The sequence below is a fragment of the Monodelphis domestica genome, chromosome 1 (genome assembly GCF_027887165.1).
Source record: "Monodelphis domestica isolate mMonDom1 chromosome 1, mMonDom1.pri, whole genome shotgun sequence".
In the NCBI taxonomy this organism is placed as follows: Eukaryota; Metazoa; Chordata; class Mammalia; order Didelphimorphia; family Didelphidae; genus Monodelphis; species Monodelphis domestica.
This window is the reverse complement of record NC_077227.1, coordinates 665,360,866-665,385,819: the sequence shown is the minus strand read 5'-3', so window position 1 is coordinate 665,385,819 and position 24,954 is coordinate 665,360,866. Positions and strand designations below refer to the sequence as shown.

Below are 24,954 nucleotides of genomic sequence, written 5' to 3'. Positions count from 1 at the left end.
GGGAAAGAGGGGAAAAAAAAACGACTTTCCAAGGCCACAGCTGGGAAACACTCACTTTTTAAAAATTCCACACAGTTCCTCTGGCCAGCTAAGCCCCCGCACAAGAGCCGAATTGTCAGAGGAATCCACAACTAAAGCAAAGCTTATTTTTAGAGAAATATTTCACTCCGTTTCAGCAAGCGAATATGCTTTCATGTCTGTCTCAAGCCTTTAATATCTTTTTTCTTCTATTTCAGAACCGCCTCCCACCGCCCCCCCCCCCCCCCCCAGCACACAAGGACTTCCATTTGACGAGGGCTATTTCTATTCTGCCAAGATGAAAATAAAATCCCCCCCCCCCCTTCCCTTCCTACTTTTTCAGAAAAAAGAACGAATTGTTCCCTAAAATGTCAGCGCAAGGCCCGGCTCTGCATCTGAGGCAGGTCCCCACAGCCCTGGGAGCTGGCTGCTTCAGGTGGCGCAGGCCCAAGACTGCTAGGTAGGGCTGGGCTGGGCAGCACCAGGGGTGACAGGGTTTGTGAAGGAGGCCGCTTCCTCCTCCTGTCCCACCCCACAGGAAACAAGGTTTTTTTTGTGTGTATGTGCAGGTTTTTTTTTTTTTCAGCTCTGGCTGATATTTCCTGGTTTTGAAAGTAGTTTTTAAAATTAAGAAATGACTGCTAAAAATGAAATGTTCTCTACTGACTGGCTTGTCCTGCAAACACACACACACACACACACACACACACACACACACACACACACACACACACACACACACACACACACACACACACACACACACGAGTTTAATTACTCCTAACTTCAAGGCCGCTTGGGAACTGCTAGCAAATTAGTACTGTGGAGTGAAGTTGGGAGAACTGGTCAAACCAGGTTTTACAAACAAACTACACCAGGGAAGGACCCCAAGGTCCTATGGCTTCTCCTGGCTCTGGGCCTGTCTCAGGGGGTGACATACCTCCCCCAACCCCCCACTCTCAGCCACCCCAGAACCCCCCACCCCACCCCAAACAGGCAGTACCAAACAGGAACTGCCTCAGGGCCTGATTTCTTAAGCTACAACTCAGCCCAACTTGTAGGACAGTGGGTGGTGGGGCGTCAATCAGTCAATCAACAAGCATTAATGCATACTGGGTGCCAGGGGCTGGTTCATCCCATGGGGATACAAAGAAATACAAGAATTCCAGGCTAGGTCCTTAAGAAGCTCCCATTGCGGTGGGGGCAGACATCATGCAAATAATCAGGAAGATAGAGATAAGAGATACACACAAATATGTATGTGTAGCTATTTATATATGGATAAATATATATACCTTTAAGAGATATTTCTACTCAGATAGGTATACTATTTTGTATACTTTATATGAATACACATATTTTTACATATATGTATACTTATATTTATACATATACTATATACACTTATATTTATACAAGTACACACATGTAGATACAAATGCACACTTAGTTTATACATATATTTTATACATACATGTCATACACATGTATGCTTATATTTTATATACATGTTTTATACACAAGTATACTTATAGTTTATACATATATTTTATATGCATGTATATTTATAGTTTATATACATATATTCTATACACATGTATACTTATAGTTTATACATCTATATTTATATTCATATACATACACATATAGCATAAATATATTTATTCTACAGTTTCATATTCATATGTGTAGATACATTTATATAATACATGCATGTATACTTGGATTTTATACACACATATAAACATGCATGCTGATGTTTTATACAAGATTTATATTCATACACATAAACTTATATTTAGACCTATTTTATACAAATACACACATATTTTATAAACATATATACATATTACCTTCCATCTTAGAACCAATTAGATTATTGTTTCCAATCAATACTGTGTTTTGGAATCAAGGCAGAAGAGCAGTAAGGATTAGGCAATTAGGATTAAGTGACTTGCCCAGGATCATACAGCTAGGAAATGTCTGAGGCCACATTTGAACCTCTTATTTCTAGGCCTGGCTCTGGATCCACTGAGCTGCCCCCATGCACAGAACAAAATTTCCTTTGCTTTTCTCTCTGCCCAGTGGCTTCCCTTTGAGATTCTTTTCTACTTATACTCTAGATGGTCAGATATTCACACACATATTTGTATATTCATATATATGCAAATATGTGCATATAAAGCATTATAGATGTATAGAGTTGCATATAAAGGTCTCAAGTAGAAGGCAGAATTGAGGCTGAGAATCATGAGCCAGAAAAAAAGAAGAGGCTTCGCTAATGGTAGGTGAGCCAGACGAAAACTCCATCCATCATGGTGCCAAACCTCAGAGGGCCACAGCCCTCACCCTAACTCACAATGGCCACGCCCCCCTAGAGACCAAACTTCCAGCTCAAAGAAGATTCAGGAAGTTTTCCTTCCCATACCTACTTAGCACTTGCCACCTAAAATCTGCCTCTGGGAGTAAACAAATGTTTCCCAAGCCCCAGATGTAAACACTCTTCTCTACATATTTCCTCACCAGTAGTTTTCTAGTTATCACTTTCAAGCCTTGAAAAGCAGAGGCCCTCAGTGCTCAGGCAATAAGACTGGGGTCAGGCCTCGCTGGAAGTCACCGGCTCTCTCTAAGGCAATGGACAGGGCAGCAGCTTCAGAGCTGCCACTAACCTGGGTCACTGAGGGAGGCTCCAGTGTTCACAATTGCACAATCCATTCAGACATGCAAGGCAGTTAGCTTTGGCTGGCTCAATAGTTTTTTTTTTTTTTGGTCTGTTTTCTCCACACACTGAGAGAGGAGGAATAGAAAATAAGACCATGGTGCCTGTATCTTTTATCTGAAAGACTTTACATTTTAAAAACTGCCTGAGGAATATATTGATTAAAAAAAATACCTCATCCCTCATGCCCCTATTAACGGGGCTCAAACAACATCTCATTCTGTGCTCATTTTCACAAATGACTGCAGGAATTTTATCTTGGGTGTAATGCCTCTCTCCCTGGGTGGGAGCCAAGCTGGGTTCAGTTACTCCAGGAACACCAACGTTAAGAATCATGACTTCAACTTACTGATAAGTTCAACTTTTGCTTTGGGTATTATTATTACTATTATTATTTTTAATCCCCAAAGAGTCTTTCTGCTTTTCAAATTCCTGGAGGCCCCTAGCCCACAAAAACCTATTTAGCCAGAGGAGAGACTGAAGTTGGGGAGTTCCACGGTCATTCAAGTTCCAGGAGGAAGACAATGTATTGTTATGTAGATTACACTGATCTGGGAAAAGGCCATTCATTTCTGAATAGTCTGCCCAGCTTTACAAGTTCCATGAGGTTCTACAGTAAAAGACAACTTGCAGGCCTTGACAATTACACTTAAAACTAATTTTAAAAATGACTGTGGCTGAAGGCACAAAACGTTTCAGCATTTTAACCTTTTGATCAGATTTCCTCGGGGGAAAAGGGGGTGAGGTGGGGGAAGGGGAAGTTTTTGGTCTAAGGGGGGGAACTGGCCCTTTCCAAAAGCACACTGGCATAAATAACAACCTGTATTTAAACGGCTTCTTCCCATCCAGAATCCCTTACAATAAGGGGCCAACAGCAGGAAGCTGTTTCGGGTCTGTTCTCCAATATTCCCCCCCCCCCCCCAAACTGATGCACACAGCAAGCCGCTAGTCATCTGGGAGGACTCTGAAATTGTTATCCGTCCTATTTTGGCAGGATGTTCAGCATACATGCACACACACACGAAGAAACCCACTTGAATTAACACACCAGTGCAATCATCTGTAATGTGAAACAGCTGTTTGACAACTTTCAGGATTCTTCAGGCTACATATCTGTACCCAAAAGCCCCAAACTCAGCGGTGAGTCACAGTAAGAGCCTCGTTAATAAAGGTCTACAGAGGAGATAAAAAGTACAGCTGCTACGGAAAATAAGATAAAAACTCACGGCTAAAACCTCCCTTACCTATTTTGGAAAAAAAGTGTCTTGAACAGAAGTGCTAAAAAAGTATTGATTTATAAACTAAAAGTTTAAAGGTTAGTTCCCCCCCCCCAAGATTTTTTTCCTTCTTTCAGCCATTATTGCTTCATTTAATTGATAAGGAACGGACCAATCAATGTCATCAATTGTATTCTCACGGTTTCCTCCCTACCAACTCTTTTCCTAATAATTTGGGGGGCTCACTCACAGAGGAAGCTAGGTGGGCAAACACCACCCAGAGATAAGTTTCTAAGTTGTTTAACCTTCCCTTAGGGCACCCCTCCCCCCCAACGGCTTACTCTCCCCTCCCCCAACCCCCTAAAAACCACTTTTGTTTCCAAAAAGGTCCTGGCCCCAACATTCTACCTCCTATGGAAGGGTGAAGGTAGCGGAGAAGCCCCCAACTTGAAGTCTGTCATCAGGCTGACAAAGGGATTCCCAGAAATTCCCATAATGCCAAATCCCTGAGGTCCTGTTGAGAGGTTGATTTACTAAATTGTGAACAGCTCTGAAACCTCCAGTATTGGTCACGTGACGGCCGAATCCTCGGAAGCCACGCCCCCTCCCTCCCCGCTGCTGCACCTTATCCATAGCAATGCAGACATTAATTCCAAGCCACCTAATTCCTCCAGACCAACATTACCCAGATTTACAAGGCCTGCCTTTTTCTGGGGCATAATTCGAGTTACTTATTTTTTAAAGGTATTAAAGAATTGGATTCTCGACTCCTTTTTCCTATAGGTCCAATACATATTTTCCTTGTGAGAAAGCTAGGAAAGCAATCTTTAATCCATAAACTTTTTGTCCCAGGACCTCCCGTTAATTAAATGTAAGCACTTAATAAGCAGCTTTGTGGCAACCAAAACAAAGAACTGAGAATGTCTCCTCCCAGCCAGAAGAGGAAGCTAGCTGTTTGTATATACGGAAGATAAAGAGATGGGGGCATGCACTTTAAGAACCTTCTGGAGTCTCTTGGGTTTCAGCAGCTCTCAAATACTGCTAAGGAACCCAGTCATGCCTCCACTGATTGATCCCAGTTCAAGGGGAGGAGGAGGAGGAGGAGGAAAGAAACCACCACTTTTGGAGACATTGGCATTAAAATAATTTGATTTTTTTTCCAAAAAATTTTATTGGGGGAAAAACTACAAAACATTTACAGTACAAAGTTTACAGTCACACAATTTGTAGTGAACTGGCTCCCCAAAATATATTACAACTCAAGTTGACTTGCTCTTTAGTTATACATTCAAAAACATACTTCTGTTAAAGTAGTCCAAAGAGTACATAGGGCTCAGTTCTGTGCCTATGTACAAACAAGACTCAAGCTACTTATTCATTCATCCACCGTCCAGGAAAGTTTTGGAGAGGGGGGGTGGGGTGGGGTAAGAGAGGGAGAACTCCCAACTTTCTACAAAGAAAAAAAATTACAAGTTTTGGAATTGAAATAACAAAAAAAAAGGCATGTTCATGTTACTACAATAAAGTCTCAGATCCAAGAGGTGGCCTCTTGCGTATATTTTAATAAAAAGTGGTAAAACTTTTCTATTTCTGTAGCTGAACCCATCCCTACATTCAAATTTTCTCAAGCATTAAGAAAGAAAATACTTATTTGGTTGAGGAAGATTTAAGGCAAGTCCGGGCCTTTCCAAAGGCACTGGGATACTAATACTGGAGGCCCCTCAATTATTGCTACATTTTTTTTTATACTCAAGGGTATATATCACAGTGGGATTGGTGGAATTAGGCAATGAAAAATACTTTTGGTTGATTTGTAAAGCTGGAGAGTTTTAAGTCTGATACTTTGAAGTCTGATTGCAAAGTATGTGGTTCTTTTTTTCTTTAAAGTTGGACGGGCTACAATCTTTTTTTTCCTTTTTCCTTTTTTTTTACATTCTAAGAAATCTCAGAAAGATCTTCCTCAAACTACTTCCACAGCATCGAGATAGATTTCTATAAAGAAATCATGCAATCTTTTAAATTTACGTAAACAAGAAAAGAAATTAATGAAATAAATATTACATACAATCTCTTAAATTAAGATTTAACTCATTTACAATAAAATAACCAAGTGAAGTTACAAAAGGCATATATTACTGTGAAAAGAACATACACTCCACATTTCGCCGATTAATAATGGCAATCATAATTTAAACATAATAAAAGAATATATATCTATTGCTTTTCATCATACCCGATAAATACAGTATGAACAAAATTCTCAATGTATACTTTTCACAAGATAATAAATAAGTTAAATAGTTTTTTTTCATATCGAGTTGAGCAGTGGGTGCATCAACTCAAAAAAACAGCTAAACAAAACAAAAATCAGCAGTTATTTGTCAACAATTACAACCTAAACTCGGTTTGAGTGCTTCCCAAGAAAGCAAAGGCAACATTTTTCTAAAAGAAATATCCACTAAGTGGCGGTGATGGAACTGACTTTGGAATGGAAGGGTGGTGTCTTAAGCACATTATATAAAGCTATATATAAAACTACAGGACTGTTATCAAGGCATATTCTTGGCAGGTCGCTGGATTTTTATAAGCTTATAGTTTAGTAATGTGGCTTTTTTGTTTGTTTACACTGTATTCAAAGACAAATGACCATTAGAAACTTCTGCAAAGAGAAGGCAGTTCACACATCTGTGCAGTGTGACTAATGCTTCAAAAGTTTAGGAGATGGAATGGTGGTAGCTGCTGGTGCTGGCTTGGCCCCCCCCCCCCCCTAAAGTTCAAAACTCATCCAAGGTCTAGAAAAACAAATGTTTGGTTATGTTTTGTTCTATCCCCGTTACATTTGCCTGTCTGTAAGATAGATTCGTTTTGTTCATCTCAATACAAAAAGTTCGTTGGATTTGTTTTTGCTAAACGAGAAGGCAATTTCGTTTAATAATAAAAAATAAAAATCCCCAAACAAGAGGAAACCGAAAAATGGGGGAGGGCCGGGAAAGGGGCAGCTCACGGAGCTGGGATCCCCACCCCCCAGTCCTCCTAGGGCTTCTGCAGTCTGTTTTTGGCTGCCAAATGACCCCCAGCTCTCTCTTTTCCCCAATCTCACTTAGACCCATTATCTGCCCCCCCCCTCAGGGTTGGAAGAGCGGTTCCCCTCCCCTCTCCGGCCACCCCCCCCCCGAAAAAAGACTTCCTCTTGGGGCTGCTGCTCTGCTGGTTCAGTCGTCGGAGATAGAGAGGCGGCTGAAAATGGGCAGGCGGCGGCCAGAGTCGAGGCTCGGGGACTCGGAACCACTGAGGCTTCCTGAGCTAAGGGAGCCGCTCAAGTAGCTTTCTCGGTCCGACAGCGAGTCCGGGGGGCTGGGAGGCGCGTCGAACACGGGAGACTCGGACAGGCGGCGCAGGGGCTGGAAGCTGAAGGGGGGGGAGGCCGGGGCGGCGGCGGCCACGGCGGCAGCGGCAGCAGCAGCGGCGGCGGCAGCGGCTGCCGCGGCCGTCGGGTGGGGCGCAGTGGGCGGCTGCTGCTGTTGCTGCTGGCTGCGGTAATAGGCAGCGGCCACCGCGAAGTTGTGGGTGTGAATGGCGAGGGGCGTGATAAGGTTACTGAGCTCCTGGCCCGAGAAAGGGGCGAAGGCGTTGTTGGCGCAGGCGGCGCACGGGGCCGGGGAGAGCAAGTCCTCACCCCCTCCGCCCGCGCCGTACAGCAGCGCCGCCGCCGCAGCAGCCGCAGCTGCTGTCGGAGAACAGCAGGAGGGGGCAACGGCCGACGAGGAGGAAGAGGACGACGCGGAGGAGGAGCAGGACGATGAGGAAGTGGAGGAGCACGACGATGAAGAAGAGGCGGTGGAGGAGGAGCAGGAGGAGGCCGGTGGCGGGGTCCTGGACGTGGGGCTCTCGAGAAGGGGCGACTCCAGGCCACCCGGGTGCTGGTGGTGCGCCGAGGAGAAGCCGGAGAAACTGAGGCTGTGGTGCAGCTTGGGCCTCGGCTCCCGGGGGTGAGCCGCAAAGCCCAAATGCAGGGCCTCTCGGGGGCTGAATGCGCGGAGGTCCCCCCCGCTGCCCCCCGCGCCCCCGGAAGGCGAGGGGCGGCGCTCCTCCGCGTTGTGGATGAAGTGGCAGCGGGGCCCGTAGGGGCAAAAGCCAATGGTGTGGAAGGTGCGGCACAGTTCAGTCTTGTACTTGGGGTGCCGGGTCAGGCTCCGCAGTTCGTGGAAGCCATGAGCGAACTGACATTTCTCCCCATACTTGCAGGTGCCGCTCTCCTCGAAGGGGCGGCACAGTTCCGTCTTGTAACGCGTGGAGTTGATCTGGGAGCCGCCGCCCGACTTCTGCTGCTGCTGTTGCTGCTGCAGCTGCATGAGATGCTGGCTCCGGTCGCCGTTCTCGCTGAAGGATCGGTCCCGGAATTTATTTTCCTTGTTCAGCAGGGCCGTAGTGCCGGCACTGCCGCCACCCCCCGACGGCTCCTTGAGGTTACTGTACGAGCTCGAGCCGCCTGAGCTGCTGCAGCTGTTAACACCGGTGAACTTGGGGGAGCAGTTGCCAGGAACGGTGGCCGGGCTCGGGTTAGGGTGCGTAAGGGCCTGCAGGTTGCTGGTGGAGTGCCTCCGGAGAAATCCTGGCGTGAAGCTTGAGCTGGGGGAGGTGGTCACGGGCGTTCCCACGGCCTTCTTGTCCAGCATGCTGTTCAAGTTGAGGTTGGTCAGGGATTTCTCCGTCTGCTAAAGGGAGCGCAGTAGGGGCAGATGAAAAAACGGGAGGAGGCATGGGGAAAGAGTTTCGAGGGGGTGGAGGGGGGAAGAGAAGAAGGGATTTGCAGTAGAACTTCGAGACTCCCGATCTGTGGAGTTCTTTTTTCCTCCAACTTTCAACTTATTGTCCCCACTCGTACAGACACAAAATGAAAATAAAAAAGTTTGTATTGATTCTCCCGCCCCCACCCTTCGCCGCTTCAAGCATGTTGGCCCATCACAGCAGCTCCATTTCCTGAGCCTTGCTCGCCCCTTTGTAAACCCCACCGGTTCCCCTTCCTTCCACCCCGTCCCCCCCCCCCCCCACGGGGGCAGAGGCGGAGGAGCAGCCGGGGCTGTGCAAACACTGACCCGGTAAACACAAGGCAAGTCAAGCCGGTCCCAGGCCGGGGCTGAATGCACCAACCCTGGGCGCAGTTATGCCTAGCCTTCCTTCTCCGTCCCCGTCCCCGCCCCCCCTCCCGGCAACTAAAACACTTTCCAAACTCGGAGAACTGACCCAGCAGGGAAAACCTAGGTGGGGTAGGATCACCCCCCAACCCGCCAGCTCCTCCCCAAAAATAGGACGAGAAAGTTTCCAAACTGCAAGGGCTTTCTGGCTCCGTCCCTGCCCTCTCGCCTACCTTGCAAAAGAAGTCGATGTCATAGAAGGCAGACAAAAGTGTGGTCGACATGTTTCTAGGTCCTGTGAGAGTCGCAGATGCAGGAGGAACCCAAGGACCCCGCTGTCCAGCAGGGCTTGGGATGAGCCACGACGGCTGGCGGGCGAGGGGTAAGGGTGGGAGGGAGGAGAAAAAGTTTGTGGAAAGGGTGGAGAGACCGGCTAACGGGGTTAAAAGCTTTGGGATTCTTTGGAGTCCGGGGTAAAAAAACAAAACTGCTTTAAAAGCCTCTCCTCTTTTTTTCCCTCTTCCCTCCCCCCGCCCCCCCAAAAAAACCCACTTCTCCGGAGCTGAGGGCACAGCAAGCGGGCTGCTGAAACTCTGTACCCAGCGATCCCTCGCCCTATATAGACGCCGGAGCGGGCCGGGGGGAGGGGACAGAACGCTGACCCTGCCAGGGTCTCTAGGCAACACACCCAGCCGGCTCCCACCGACGTCATGGGACTTCAAGTCCTCCCATAGGCTGCCGCCAATTTTCTTTTCTTTCTTTTTTTTTTGGAGCGGAGCGGGCGGGGGAGTCTTAGGGGTGGCCCCTGCGCGGCTGGGCGGGCCGGGGGTTGGGGGTGGGGAGGAAAGCGAGGACTGGGAAGGCGGGCCCAGCGTCCCGCGGCGGCGGGCTGGGGGTGGGGAGAAGCTGAGGCTTCTGAGCCATGTGGGGCAGAGTATGTTTGGGCTCCCCACCTCCTGGGCCTCGTGCGTAGCCGAGCCCGGGGACTTTTAAACGTGGCTCAGGGGCTGCAGCCTTGGAGGCCGCCCGCGCCCCCTGGGCCTGGATTCTTCACTCCCTGCCCCCGCACTAATAATAGATCTATCAATGCACCGGAGGAAGGATTGCAACATTTTGGATTATTGCAAACCCTCCACGTTACCCTAGCCTGGTTTGCCAAGTACAGTGGGCTGGGCGGAAAGTTAAAGGGGGGAGGGAGCATTGGGGTTACAGCATTTCAGAAGTTCCGGACGAAGGCTTGGAAACTTGGGGTCCTGGCTCCAAGGCCCCTGGAGGAGGAAGTGCGGCGATCGAACACGTGGAAGACGGGCTGCAGGGGCTTCCTCCAGGCCAGGAGGGAAGTGCGCCTGCTCCGAGGGGTGGAGGGGGCGTGGGGCTGGGTTGGGCTGGAAAAGCCCGGGTCCTCCAGGCTCCGCCCTGCAACCCCCAGCCGGGGCCCGCAGTAAACAGGGCCCGAGCGGGCCGGGGCGGGGCTGTGTCAGAGGACAAGGAGCTGGCTTCGCTAATCACATCACAAGACCTTGAGCCGGGGCCAAAGGCGCTGTGAGTGGCGCGGGCCGTCCCGGGCGGGGGAGCCGAGCAGAGGCTCGGGGGAGGGGGAGCAGGCCTGCGGAGGCAATAGCTATTCTTGCAGCTCCCCTCCTCCTCCTGGGGCCGGGGAGGGCCGGACACCGGCCGCTTCTGCCGTCCTCGAGCTACGCTCCCCGAGGAGTTCCTGTGCTTGCTACCCCTAGGTAGTCTGGCGATAAACAACGCTCTTGCAGTTGGCCACGCCCGCCTTCCTCCAGCCTAAGCTGGGGTGGCAAAATCAGGGAGAGTCTATAAAGTTTTGCCGCCGGGACCCTATTTCCCGGGGAGACAGCCCCCTCTAGCGCTCTTGGCTACTGCAGGGGAACCCTTTATTCCCCCACCTTCCCGCCTCCTTTCCGGGGTTCAGGTGCTCCCAATCAGTGGCCCCGGGGCTGGAACGCCCCGCCCACGAGCGCTTCCAGGCCAAGCCGGCGAGATAGAAGATCCGAGTTCGCAGTCACTTGGGCCCAACGCAATGACCCTGCGAGGTCTCGTGGGTCCGGATCCAGGTCCACTTGTACTTTTGGTCAAGTTGGTGTGGTTCTTCCCCTGGTGCCATGACAGGGTGTGCTGGTTATTATCCATTCCCTGCCACCTTCACCTTCTTCCCAGGCACTTCAGTTATTTATTAAGAGCCTTCGAAGCCCCCCCACCCCCCAAGGTTGGGCTGATCACAAGCCTGTCTTGGCATTAAAACCAGAGCGTCGCCCCAGGCAGTGAGAGGGAATAGGTGAAGCTAGCAAAGTCTATAAAATTAGTGTGACCTTGGGCGGTTCATTGTATTTGATCCTGGGCTCAGTTTTTTGAATATGTTAAATGAAGTTGTACCAGATAACTTCCTAAAGCTCTGGTGGGTGTTGGAGGGGACACTGGCTTCACTTGGAACTGAAAGGGATCTTTAAGGTCAAGATCAACTTCATTTTACAGATTAAGAATCAAGAACCAGAATGGCATCAGGGGTCCTTTGGACCAAATCCAATCACCTACCAGTCTCAGTTCTAGTTGCCCAAGTTGTGGACACTAGAGCTAAGTGGCTAGAAGCAAATGGGCTGGTGAATAAGAATAACAATTACTAATAACTCTCCACCAAAGTCTTGTTCATGCATGGAGGTGGTAGGCCAAGCTGCAAAGTCTCCTTCCACCCTGGAGTCAGACTGCCCACCTTTTGTCTAAGAACCATCCTCCCTAGGTTCAAATGGGTTCATCAGTTTATTTTCAGGCTTGATGATGGTTTTTCATTCAGACATCAAAACCTCTGGATTATTTACAAAATCACAATGAGGACACAATGGTTGAGGGAAAGCCTGTTCTAAGGAAATCACAGACCCTCTGTCATATCCCAGAGGTTCCCACTTCTTTTTTCTCTGGAGAATTATTATTCTAGTGTGAAATTGAGTTTTCCTTAGATTCTGCATTTGGGGGCCGTGGACAGAAGCATTTTTTTTTTAAACTTGGAAATAAAATGAAAGCCTGCCACCCTCTTGGCTAGCCCTCTGGTTGGAACAACATTAAAGATATCAGGCTTAGTCTTCTAGTCCACTTCCCACCTCTACCCTTCCCTCCCCATCCAACAGTTTCACTTCCCTACTGACTTCTCCCTAGGGGAACTTTTCAGAGACAAAAGGAAAATAGAAAGTTGTCCACTTTAATGAGTTCAGAAAACTCAATAGTTCATGCAGCATCCTAAAACAAACAGATTTTGGTATATGCTCTGCAAAGTCATCTCTGGCATTTCTAGGGAGCTTTATGGTCTATTCTAAGAAGCCATGGTTTTCAGTCTTAAAAACAAACACATTAAATTTGAATCCAACATTTACTTTTTAGTATTTAGAACTAAGCAAATGGAATCAAATGATGGAAAAGACCTTAATTATCAGATCAAACCCTTCTCTTTTACAAATGGGAAAAGGAAAAGTCCAGAGGTGGACCCAAAGTCATATAATTGGTTAATCACAGGCTTGGGACTAGAACTCAGGGTTCCCAGCTAGAGTTCTCTATTACTCCGTGTGTCTCAAAGTATAAAAACTCCTAGGGCCAGTCTTGGAATTGGGAATGCCTTGGTTCAAATCTTAATTCTGACTGGCACTAGCTTTGTGACCCTAGGCAAGACACTGACCTAGACAATTCTCTAAGCCAGTGAGCTTCATAGGAATTATTAATTTGCTAAGTGCCCCTGGATATTACAAGCTCTCCCCATTCTCCCCTCTTCTCCCCCAAACCCTACATTAAATATTAATTCAACATTTATTCTCCTGCAGTGGAAATGCACATCTCAAATACTTTTATTCCCCACAACTGCCCCTCAGACCTTGACAAGCCATTAAAATAACTTTAATTGATCTCTTAAGAAAACATTATTAAACATTCATTTGCCAGATGCTAATGAAGTACCTATGAATTTTCACACAAAGACAAAAAGAGCCTTTTTGGGATGACTAGAACTGAAAGGTGAACCTGGTTGCTGTTAAAACACATCCTGGATTGCTTAATATTACAATAACTGAATTTGTGACTCTCCTGAAGTTGTCAATTAAAGGGGAAAGAGACCAGAAACAACCCTATTTCAGAGAGCTCAAGCAAAACTCATGCGAGGGTGCCACCTCCTGGATGTTCTGGGAGGCACCAGGAAAATCCTTGGAGGTCTCTAGTTTATATCATTCAAATGGCTGTTTGTGATTTGTTTTTTCCTTCCTTAAATGAGAAGCTTCTTGTCACTTTCATCAAGGAAAATATAAGAAGGGAAGATGATAATTATCCTTCCAACCTAAGACCTTCTTTCCTTATGACCCTTTCCAAGGGCTTGAGGGATCGCTTCTAGTTCCTTTTCGGGCTACAATCAAACTTTTTAGTGATTGCTTTTGATCAAACACCTTGGGAGGTGGGGAAGGAGGGGTGGGTGGAAGGAACAAAGAAGGGCCATAAGGCTCTTTTAATGAGTTGGGACAAAATATTTTAAATTATGGGTCACCGCAGGTCTCCCACACAATCAAATTATCTGTATGAAGTTGCTTTTTAATTCACTTAGATTTTAAAAATGGAAACATTTGGAATGTATTTCCTTCTTTGCTAAAATGGAATAAAATTTAGAATCTGATCAAAGAATCCAAATGAGTTTTTTTTTCTTTTTAAATCACATTAAAAACATGAGACTTTCTAAAGGGGGGATGCAGACAGAATGGACTCTAGGGAAGAAAACAGCTAATTCAGGCCTGCAGGTGGCCCACACCTGGGAGCAAGGTAAATACCAAATTTAATGGCTCCACCTTCAACAGTAGCTGCAATAAACTTGGCTGGCTTGCAAGATCTAAGTAAATGTATTGAGAAGAAAGATCCTTCTGTAAGAAGGGACACTTGGCCCACCTCACTGGGGTCGAGGGGACACAGTGAACAGAAAGGATTTTTAATGTAGGTCATATTTCCTGTGTATTGAGTGCAGGATAAAAAACTCCCCAGCCCCCAAACACATCCCTTTCCCACATCACTCGGTAGATTTGGGCTTTATTCTCTGCAGAATTAAATGACAACAGGTAGGGAAATATCTGTGGCCCAGGGCTTCTCCCCCTTCCCTTCAAGAATATCTAGCATCTTCAGGCAAGCTGAAGTTCTTTCCTTCTGGATGCGCAATCGTGTATAGTCGGTGGTCTTAGAAAATTCAGGATTTGGAGGCAGCTCTTTGAATAGCTGTGATAAGTGTTGGAATTGCAGGCATGCTTTCCTTTTCAGCTGATGGAGCCCTGTGAGATCCTGGGAAAGCCAGCTTTTCTTACAGAGGCAAGACAAATGTTTGACCAGGTGGCCCACTTGGGTTAGTGTCTCAGCCCAGATGTTCACTTCACCTTTGTCAAACACCAAGTCCTCTTCAACCTGGAACAAAAGAACAAGTGAGCAAGGTGAGAAAGAGTCACATTAAACAGATCCTTCTTGGACAGAGCCCTGAAAGGCAGAGAACAGGCATCTTCCCCCCACAGTCCCTGAGGGACCACATTTGCTGGAGAAAAACATGGAATTTGGTGTTTGGGAAGACTTGACCTTCTGGATCCACTGGATCCCCTGTTGGCAAAATTTGGGCTGAACCTGGGTCCTAGAATCCTAGATTTAGAGCATGGATGGCCTCTGATCCAACCCTTTCATCGGACATAGGAGGAATTTGGAGCCTCGGAAAAGTGAAGATGAGCCGTCTAAGGTCACCCAGGCAGTAAATGGCAAGGCAGGGATTTGAACCTCTGACTCTAAATTCTGTGCTCCTGACCTGGTCGTCCAGAGGCACCCTCTCGTCTCTGAGACAGAGCTGACTCTCGTTCTGGAAAATTCTAATGATTCTGCTTTTTCCTCACAAGGACCTGAAATCTGCCTCTCTTCATCTCCCTTCTGCTGTTCCCAGTTCAATCCCAGTTTCACATAATAACCTTTCAAATACCCAATAAAAGCCACCACGCGCTTTCCTGCCTCTACAGTTTTCTCTTCTTCGTTCCTTTGCATGTCACTGTTTTGAGGTTGCTACCCTCGTCACGTGTCCCTAAAAGGTGGTGCTCAGAACCCAACATGATACTTGAGAAAAATGTATTTCGGGCCCTCCTTTTCTCAATTCAGCCTCATTCACACATGTGCCACTGATGGAAACGGACTCTGCAGTTACTAGAACCCTGATTTCTTCACCTGCGTTACTGTGTACTTATCACTCCCATCATTTGTACCTGCAAAACAAAATTATTTTAAGCACAAGAAGAGGATTTTGTTTGTCCCTATCAAATTTCATCTTCCCAGAAAATTTAAACTATTCCAAGTTTCTACCATGAGTCATCAGATTGGCAAAAATGACCCCAAAATATTGTAGAAAATGACAACTTTTTGTCATTTTAAAATATTAAATATTTTTAATGTTTTTAAAAATATTAATTATTTAAACATAGATTTTAGAAACGGAAACCCCTGGGAATTATACCCTCAAAAGTTACTAAATGCTATAGGCCCATAGATTTGGTGATATCTCTAATAGGTCTATACACTCAAAAGATCAAAAAAATAAAAGGAGCCCACGTGTACAAAAATATTTACAGGAGCTCTTGGTGTAGGGGCACGTAACTGGAAACTAAGGGAATACCTATCAATTGGGGAATGACTGAGTAAATTATGGTATATGAACATAATGGAGTTTATTGTGCCATAAAGAAATGATGAAAGGTAAACCTAAGAAAATATATGAATTAACTGCAGAGTGAATGAGCAAAACTAGAAGAATAATTTATATGATAACAACATTGTAAAGAAAAACTGTTTTGAGAAATGTAAGAACTTTGATCAAAGCAATTATCAAACAGTTCCCAAGGTTGGTGATGAAAAATACTATGAACCTTTCATTCAATCAACATCGAGTATTTATTTTAAAGGAAGTTTCTGATATTTTCCATTTCTTTCATTACCATGGTGTTCTTTGCATTCTTCCTCTCCCCCCTCCCAGGGATCATTCCATATGACAGACAGTATTTTGGAGGGAGATTTTAAAAAGTCAGCACAATTGATAAGACACAAAAAGTCTGAAAAAGTGCAATGTGAAACGCCTGTGGACTTCTGCAAAGAGAAGAATCTGGGTATGTCTTTACTATTTCCTTTGATTTTTATAATTTTGTTACATTTGCTTTTTTTTTTTAACCCTTACCTCCAGTCTTAGAATCAATCCTGTGTCTTGGTTCCAAGGCAGAAGAGTGGTAAGGGTTGGGCAATGGGGGATAAGTGACTTGCCCAGGGTCACACAGCTGGGAAGTGTCGGAGGTCAAATTTGAATCAGGACCTCCTGTCTCTAGGTTGGCTCTCAATCCACTGAGCTACCCAGCTGCCCTCCTTCATTTACTTTTGATTTTGGGGAGTGTGGTTCTTTACATTTACACGGTTGTAGTTACTGTGTCCATTATTTTCTTGCTTCTACTTTGCTCTGCATTAGTTCACACAGATTTTTTAATGCTTCTCTGTATTTATCACATTTTTCTTACAGGAGGGAATATTCCATCCCATTCATATGCCACAATTTGTTTAGCCATGCCCCAGTGAATATGCATCTACTTTATTTCTAATTCTTAGCACAAAATGTACCGATATAAATATTTTGGAGTATGTGGGGGCTTTTTTCTTATTTGTGGATTCCTTGGGGTCTAAGTCCAGTCTCAATATGTATAGCCATTTTGGTCACCTTATTTTCATAATTCCAAATTGCTTTCTGAAATGGTTGTATCATTTAGCAGCTGCACTGACTATGTATCAGTGTGCCCATCTTCCTACAATGCCTCCAACACTGACCATTGCCATTTTATATCACTTTTGCCAATTTTAAGGGTGAGCAGTGAAACAACAGGGTTGTTTAAATTTCTCTTATTAATTAGCTATTAATGAAAATCTTATTATTCTTAGTGATTTGGAGCATTTTTTTTAATGTGGTAGTGAATTCTTTGTAGTTCTTTTACAAACTGTTCACATCCTTTAACTATTAATCTATTGGAGCTATTGGAGAGTGGCTATTATATATATATATTCCTGAGTCTGGTTTGCTCAGTTGATCTAACTTTTTATTCCTTAATTGAGACCAAATGATTTTTGAGGACTATTTTATAATATAGTTTGAGGTCTGCAAGTGCTATTCCTCCTTTCTCCTTGTCTCTTTTTATCATTTACCCTGATATTTTAGATCTTTAATAAAGTTCTGTAAAGTATTCCCTTGGTAATTTGATTTGTATGACATGAAAAAAATACATATTAATTTTGATATTATTATATTTTATTATATTTGCACAGCTAAATTATGAGCACTGAATAGTCCTTCAGCAATTTGGGTTGTCATTTATTTCTCTGAAGAGTGATTTGTAATTGAATCTAAACAAGTCTTTTGTGGATTTTCACAAGTAGATCCCCAGATATTTTGTGCATTTGGTAGTTATCTGGAATGGGATTTCTCTCTTTTATTATTGCTTCTTATGACTTATTGGTTATTACATAGAAATTCTGTTGATTTTTGATGATTTATATTGTAGCCTGCAACTCTGATTATTTATTGTCTCAGGCTTTGTTAATGCCCTGGAGTTTTCTTTTCTTTTCTTTTCTTTTTTTTAAACCCTTACCTTCAGTCTTGGAAGCAATACTGTGTATTGGTTCCAGGGTAGAAGAGCAAAATAAGGGCTAGGCAAAGGGGGTTAAGACAGTTTGGAAGTGTCTGAGGTCAGATTGGAACCCAGGACCTCCCATCTTTGGGTGACTCTCAATCTACTGAGCCACCCAACTGCCCCCATACCCTGGAGTTTTCTGAGTAAATCATCATATCAGCAAACAGGGATAATTTCATCTCCTTGTTACATGTTTTGATTTTTTTCTTTTTTCTTGTCTTTTTGTTTTTGCTAACATTTCCAGAACTATATTCAAGAATAGAAAAGAGGGTGGGCATTCTTGCTTCACTCCTGCATTTATTAGAAAAGGTTCTAGTGTATTCTCATTGCACATGATGCATGCTTTGGGTTTTAAAGAGATGCTTTTTAATGATATTTTTTAAAAAGTCCCTCTGTTTATACTCTGTAGGGTTTTTAGCAGAAAAGAATGCTCATATGGGTTTTTTAATATTATTATGTTTATTATTTTCCTAATGCTAAGTCATTCTTTTATCTATGGTATATATCCCATTTGATTAAGATGAATGTTTTCTTGGATAAATTGTATATTATGATTTTAAATTTAAAAATTTAAATTAAAAAATAGGATTTTGTTTAAAATTTTTGAGCTTTTATTGAGGTTTTTAATGAAATTGGCCTATAGTTTTCTTCCTGTGTTTTATCTCTCCTCTAGTTTAAGTATTAGGATTATATTTGTCTCATAAAAAGATTCTGGCCAGGTTCTTTCTTACACAATTTTTGAGAATAATTTTATTTCTTTAAAAGGATTATAGAATTCTTCTGTAAATTCCTTATGACTAGCAGTTTTTTTTCCTTTGGATTTTGTTTATCTAATCTGTCACTCTTTTTCATTTTATTGGATTGATTAATCCATTCACATTTAAAGTTCTAAAACTTGGATTTATATTTTCTCCCATCTGTTTCTAATTCTTTTTCAAGTAAGATTTCTTTCCCTCTTCTGCTGTAAATATAGTATTATGTTCCTTTAGTTATTTTTCTTTATTTTTTTTTGAGGTAACCCTGTTTCCACAGCTCTCGTTTCTAATACCTCCTTGCTTATTATTCCTTTTCCTTTAATGTTTTGTTTGTTAGTTCGTTTTTATCTCTTGCTTTTATCTGGTTATATATTTCTTCCCCTTCTTATTCCCCCTTAGTCAAGTAAATTCTTCCTTCCTCTTCTCTCCTTCAGCTAGTCTTCTTTATTAGTTGTTTTAAATTTCATTTTTTTTTTGCAACCCTTTCAAAAAGAGTTTCTCTTACTCTCTTCATTATCTATCTTCTATTTACTCTGGACCCTCATTCTCTGATTTATGATCCCTAAAAATTATAATTATTCGGTTTCTCTCTTTTCTCTGTATTCTCCATGAAATCAAAGCTTCCAATTCTATTGGAATTCAAAGCCATTCTAGGCTCTCCTCTTGAGGTACTTTTTGCTCTTAACTGCCAGCACCAGGCCAGAGAACTGAAGCATAAAGAAGGCAGGACAGATTGCCAGGGCAGGATGCTGTATGTGCAGGGGGGTGTGCAATACTCTTCCAAACCTGAGAAAAAGAACACCACACCCAACTGAGGCAAGTTCTGACCACCCCAAAATCAGGTGGGACCCAGACCTAGGCTGGTGAACATGAATTGCCCTCCTGTGAGAGAAAGCCAAGATGATTTGAGATTTAGCCCCAAAGTATGCCATCATCAGAGGAGAAAAAGAAATAAACAACATGGAAAAATAAAGGCAGGGCAAGGGAGGCTGGAATCACCAAAGATTTCAAGAAGAAGAAAACTCAAAAGTCTTTGAACACAAGCAAATAAATCAAAAGGAAAAACAGCAGCAGCAGAAGGAAATGTGGCTCCTGATCTAGCAAACAAATTCAGGCATCTCTGAGTAAAATACTGCAGAATGAAGGAAACTGATTCAATCTTTGATGATACAAAGGATCCTGTAGAATTTAATAAGACCATGGCACTAAAACACTCTGTTTGCAGCACTGGTGCTTTTGGGCTTCAGCCCCTGACTGGCTTTTGCTTCTAAAGAGCTATGCTAAACTGGCTGATGAGCCCAAAGAAGTTTAAACTTCCACAGTTTCTCTCTTTCTTTCTTTCTTTCTTTCTTTCTTTCTTTCTTTCTTTCTTTCTTTCTTTCTTTCTTTCTTTCTTTCTTTCTTTCTCTCTCTCTCTCTCTCTCTCTCTCTCTCTCTCTCTCTCTCTCTCTCTCTCTCTCTCTCTCTCTCTCTCTCTCTCCCTCCCTCCCTCCCTCCCTCCCTCCCTCCCTCCCTCCCTCCCTCCCTCCCTCCCTTCTTTCTTTCTTTCTTTCTTTCTTTCTTTCTTTCTTTCTTTCTTTCTTTCTTTCTTTCTTTCTTTCTTTCTTTCTTTCTTTCTTTCTTCTTCTTTCTTTTTCTTCCTTCCTTCCTCTCTTCCTTCCTTCCTTCCTTCCTTCCTTCCTTCCTTCCTTCCTTCCTTCCTTCCTTCCTTCCTTCCTTCCTTCCTTCCTTCCTTCCTTCCTTCCTTCCTTCCTTCCTTCCTTTCTTCTTTTCTTTCCTTTCTTTCTTCCTTTCTCCTTCCCTTTTTCCCACCCCTCCCTCACAGAAATGATAAGCAACATAATTTACATTCTAATGAGACAACTATGTACTTAAAAGATATGTAAAGTGAAAATGTGATATAATCTCAAAGAGGAAGGTACTCTTAGTTGGAGTGGGGATTAGGAAATGCATCTTGAAGAAGGCAGAATTTGAGTTGAGTCTTGAAAGGAACCAGAGAAGCCAGGGAATGGAGATAAGCCTACCATTCATAGGGGACACCTAGTAAAGGTCTGAGGTGGAGTGTCCTATGCAAGGAACAGCAAGAAGGTCAATGTTGCTGGATTTTAACCTATATGGAGGGAGTGATAGATAAGAGGAGTGGAAAGGGAGGAAGGGGCCAGTGTGTGAATTGTTTTACAGTTAAAGAGAATATTTTATATTTGATCCTGGAGGCAATAGGGAGCCACTGGCTTTAACAAACAAGGGCTCTAGCAAGACATTATATAGGCTATTGCAATAGTCTCAGTGAAGGGTTATAAGAATCAATATACGAGGATGTTGGCTGTGTGAGTGGAGAAAAAAAAGGTTGTATATGAAAGATTCCATGAAGGAAGACACAGCAGCGAAGAGGAGAATGAAACGTACTTCTTTCTGGACATGGCCAAAGTGGAGATTTGTTTTATTTAATGATGTATATAGACATGAATTTTGTTTTTCTTTCATTTGAAGTGGGAAGAGAAGAGTAGTGATGGGATTACCAAAATGGGGGAAAAGAAACAAGAAAATAGAGTCACTGAAGCATTTTTTAAAATGCTTAGAGGAGAACAGAATGAAGATCAGTAGGAAACCACAGCCAAGGCAGGCAGCTTTGGAGATAACATTGAATTTATCATATGCTTAAAGAGAAAACAAGCTGGTTATAACATTTGACTTGTGGCTTCATATATAGTCTTTTTTTTTGTTCTGCTCTTAATATACGGAGATGCTTATTTTATTTGGTGTTGTTTAAGTTCAGAATAAAAACCACTAAAAAGTTAAAATAATTTCATCTTCCGCTCAGAATATGAACTTCAGTCTCCCAATATGGCCTAGAGGCAGTGCTGAATTCTTGAAGATGATGTCAGTATATTGAAAGTCTTTAGAAGGACCTGCTGTATTGTAAAGGTTTAGCATATGGTCCCAACAATAGCCTCTATCTGCCTTCTAAGGACCAGCCAAGCTGAATATGGAAAGGCTCATTATGAGATGATATTTGAAAATCCTGTATCACAAAGTAGGTGCTTAATAAATATTTGTTCCTTTCTTCATTTGACCCTTTCAAAGAAGCTGGCTACCTGGTAATGGCAACCTATGAAACACAAGAAAAACAATCACAGTCCTTATTGTAACCAAAAAAAAGTCACCTAAGACAAAATCAGTAGCTACCTACCCATGTACTTCCTTTTCTGTTTCTACAAAATCTTTAAGAATATTTTACACAAGTTTTAAAGTCATCCTTAATGAAGATAGGAGAGAGGAACAGGCAAAGTTTCATAAACAATATTCTACAGTAGACCACATCTTTAGTCACACAATTAAATGAGTAGAGAATACAAGATCCCACTGTGCTTATTATTTGTTGATTATAAAGAGGGAATTTGTTTCAGGAGAGCAAAGCCTCCTTAAAGGAGGGACTCTAAACCAGAGGTCTCCCATGCACATATTAAAATTGTGCAAGATTCCTTGCAAGATGAAAAAAGAAGAGATTATATTGTTAGAGAATCATCTGATTATTGATGACTGATTATTAAGTAAGGCATAAAATATATGCTTGCCAAAGATGGTTACAACTGCCACGGAGAATGTTTAGTTTGAGGTCCAAATGGAAGAGAGATTTCCTATAGATGATTAAGTCTTCTATTGCTGCTGTTTGTGCATAACGTGTAGAACATCATACAGATTGCATCAAGCCCAGAAACAGTGCTGAGTCTTCTAAATGAGATCTCTACTCTCTAAAAAAAAGTTTGGCCTATCCACCTTGGAAAAACCAAGTGGATGATGAAAGCCCATGGTCTAGACTGGATATGGCATAGTGATGGCCTGACTCGTTAGTTTCTTCAGATGGGCAATGATATATGGAAATATGTTTTGCATGAGATTACATACATAACCCAGATCAAATTGCTTACCAGCTTTGGGAATGGGGAGGGAAAGGAAGGCAGGGAAACAATCTGAGTCCTATAACTTCAGAAAACTTATGTGGAAACTCATTATTACATGTAATTGGTAAAATAAAATATCTTCACAGATGGGCAATAATTCTGGTCCAGAATTAACAGGAAAAAAAGAGAGTAGGCTGAATTGCTTTCAGGAAAATGTGGAGTAGGTGTATCTTGGTTCAGCATCACAACCACTAGACAGATACTCAAAGACAGAGGGAAAGGACTCATTTGCAAAATATTTATGGCAGCAGCTTTTGTTGTAGCAAAGAACTAGAAATAAGTGGGTGCCCATCAGCTGGGTGATGGCTGAATATATAAGACTATAGTAATACAATGGAATTTTGTTACACTGTAAGAAATGATGAAAGGGCCAGATTCAGAGAAACCTGGTAAGACTTTTATGAACTGATCCATAGTTAAGTGAATAGGATAGGGAAACAGTTTATACCATGATGGCAGTAATGTAAAGAAAAATAAATGAAAGATTGAAGAACCCTGATTGAAGACTAATTTTGACTTCAGAAGACTGATGATGAAACAGGCTTCCCACCTCTTGGCAGAGAGGTGATCTAGATTAGAAGTGCAATAAAAGGCATACGTTTTCAGAAAAGGCCATTGTGTGAATATGTTCTGCCTTACTGTACCTATCTATTATAAGGGAGAGATTTCAGGATGGGGGTTGGGAGAGAGAGTTGTGGGAGAAGTGAAGGATGGAAAAAGAGAGTCAAGGAAATATTCAAAAAATGGAAGAAAACAGGAGAAAGTTCAGATGGGGACACAGACAAGCAGGGCAGTGTTGGGGCTATCATGTTAAATTTGATATATCATTTAAAAATGTACCAGATATTTGTGGTTTCATATGCGATCCTCTTTTTTTTTGTTGTTCTTTCCACATTGAACTGTTCATGTTTGTTAAGTTCATAGTAAAAAAAAGGAAAAAAAATGTCCAATGGTTTTAAGGACCTCAAAGCTTCTCCTTGAAACACTGCCCTAGGTTTTTAAGAGCGATATTCCTCCAGGGAGATTGTGAGTCATGGAATACCACAGTCTTAAGGATGAAAATTATGGGTCACTCAAAGTACAATGACAGGTTGTGTGGAGGGTCTCCACATCATGTCTTCTGTTCTCAGCCCTTCTTCCTCTTCTAACAACAACAACAACAACTGCTAGTATTTACAGAGCTCCTTAAAGTTTGTAAACTGCTTTACAAGTGGTATCTCATCTGATCCTCACCTCTGTGAAAGAGGTGCTAATATCATCCCCATTTTACAGATGAGGAAACAAAGTTTGAGAAGTTAAAGGATGTGTCCAGGGTTACACAGCGAGCAAGTGCATTCCAACGCAAAAGGTCTTCTACATCAACCCTCATCTACTACCTCCTAGAGATGTCTTATCTCCTTCCCACTAGAAACTTGGACACTGTCCCTGGGACCCCCTTCTCTGAGAGGTGGGCTTTCACCTTCTCTTGCTGGGGGCCAAGTACTCTTCCTCACCCTGAAGCCTTCCCAATACCCCTTTCAATGTATTCCTTTTTAGAATGTAAATCCTTCAGGTCAGGGACTGGATCAACACTGGTGGCTCTTCATAAACTCCCTCAATGACCTATAGTGATCTTAATAATTTCTCTCCTCCCATGTCTGTCTATTTATTTATATTTCTGTCTGTCTATCTGTCTGTCTGGTCTATCCATCTGTCTGTCCTCACTATCTGTCTGGCTTTTTGGTCTGTCTATCTTTTGGTCTTGTCCATTTCCCTGGTCTTATCTGTCTGTTCTCTATCTAGCCTCTAGCGTGTGAGAAGGCATGACCAAGAAAGTGACCTCAGAGCAGCAGCTCTTGAAGGCTGACCAGGGGACCATCCACAGCCCACACTGGCATCCTTGGATACCTGGGGAGGGGGAACACTGCAGGGCGGGCACACAGGGTGAGAAAGTGCCAAGAGAAAGTGCCAAGAGGAGGAGGATCTATATGGCTAGAAGGATCAGCCCAAGTTATCAGGGAGCGCAAAGATCACTGATGTGAATTTCCTCCAATCAGATGGGACTCATGGTTCTAACCCTTTGAGACCCTTTTGGATCCTGGCTGGGTCAGTTCTCTGAGCCTCTTAGCTGAATGGGTAGAGGGTATTTCTTTAATGGATGTTCCCCTTACCAAATAAATCACAGTTTGGGTTAAAAAATATTGAATGGTACAGAATATCTAAGTAAGCCTGGGGAACTTCACTAGAGATCTACCTCTATGTTGACGTCAGTTCTACCTTTTCTACTGATTGGCTATATGACCTTGGGCAAATCACTTAACTTCTTTGAATCTCAGTCTGCTCATCTGTAAAACGAAGGGGTGGAACTAGATGGTCCCTGCAGTCCCCCTTTCAGTTTCTATTTGTTCCTGGGAGTTATTAGTCTACCTAAATATACTGTCACCCAGCCCAT

At 43.3% G+C, this 24,954-nt stretch overlaps 2 protein-coding genes across 4 annotated transcripts in view; both read right to left on the bottom strand.

Annotated features, from left to right (window-relative positions):
• Positions 1-5,091: 5,091 nt before the first annotated feature.
• On the bottom strand, positions 5,092-9,724 carry ZFP36L2 (ZFP36 ring finger protein like 2). Of its 2 annotated transcripts, none has more exons than XM_001382159.5 (2): positions 9,323-9,724; positions 5,092-8,666 (listed from the first exon to the last, which is right to left on the bottom strand). In XM_001382159.5, exons 1-2 carry the CDS (start codon positions 9,371-9,373, stop codon positions 7,167-7,169), a joined length of 1,551 nt encoding a protein of 516 aa, XP_001382196.2. In that variant the 5' UTR covers positions 9,374-9,724; the 3' UTR covers positions 5,092-7,166. The 2 variants fall into 2 exon arrangements, with proteins under 2 accessions (XP_001382196.2, XP_007476952.1); XM_007476890.3 differs by having other exon boundaries at positions 5,092-8,669; positions 9,323-9,715.
• A 4,416-nt stretch (positions 9,725-14,140) lies between these two features.
• THADA (THADA armadillo repeat containing) overlaps positions 14,141-24,954 on the bottom strand; it is a 449,835-nt gene continuing 439,021 nt past the window's right edge. For both annotated transcript variants that reach the window (XM_056822946.1, XM_056823006.1), the window contains one exon: positions 14,141-14,522. In XM_056822946.1, coding sequence (XP_056678924.1) covers positions 14,172-14,522 — 351 coding nt within the window. In that variant the 3' untranslated portion in view covers positions 14,141-14,171. The remainder of the gene's footprint in view (positions 14,523-24,954) is intronic.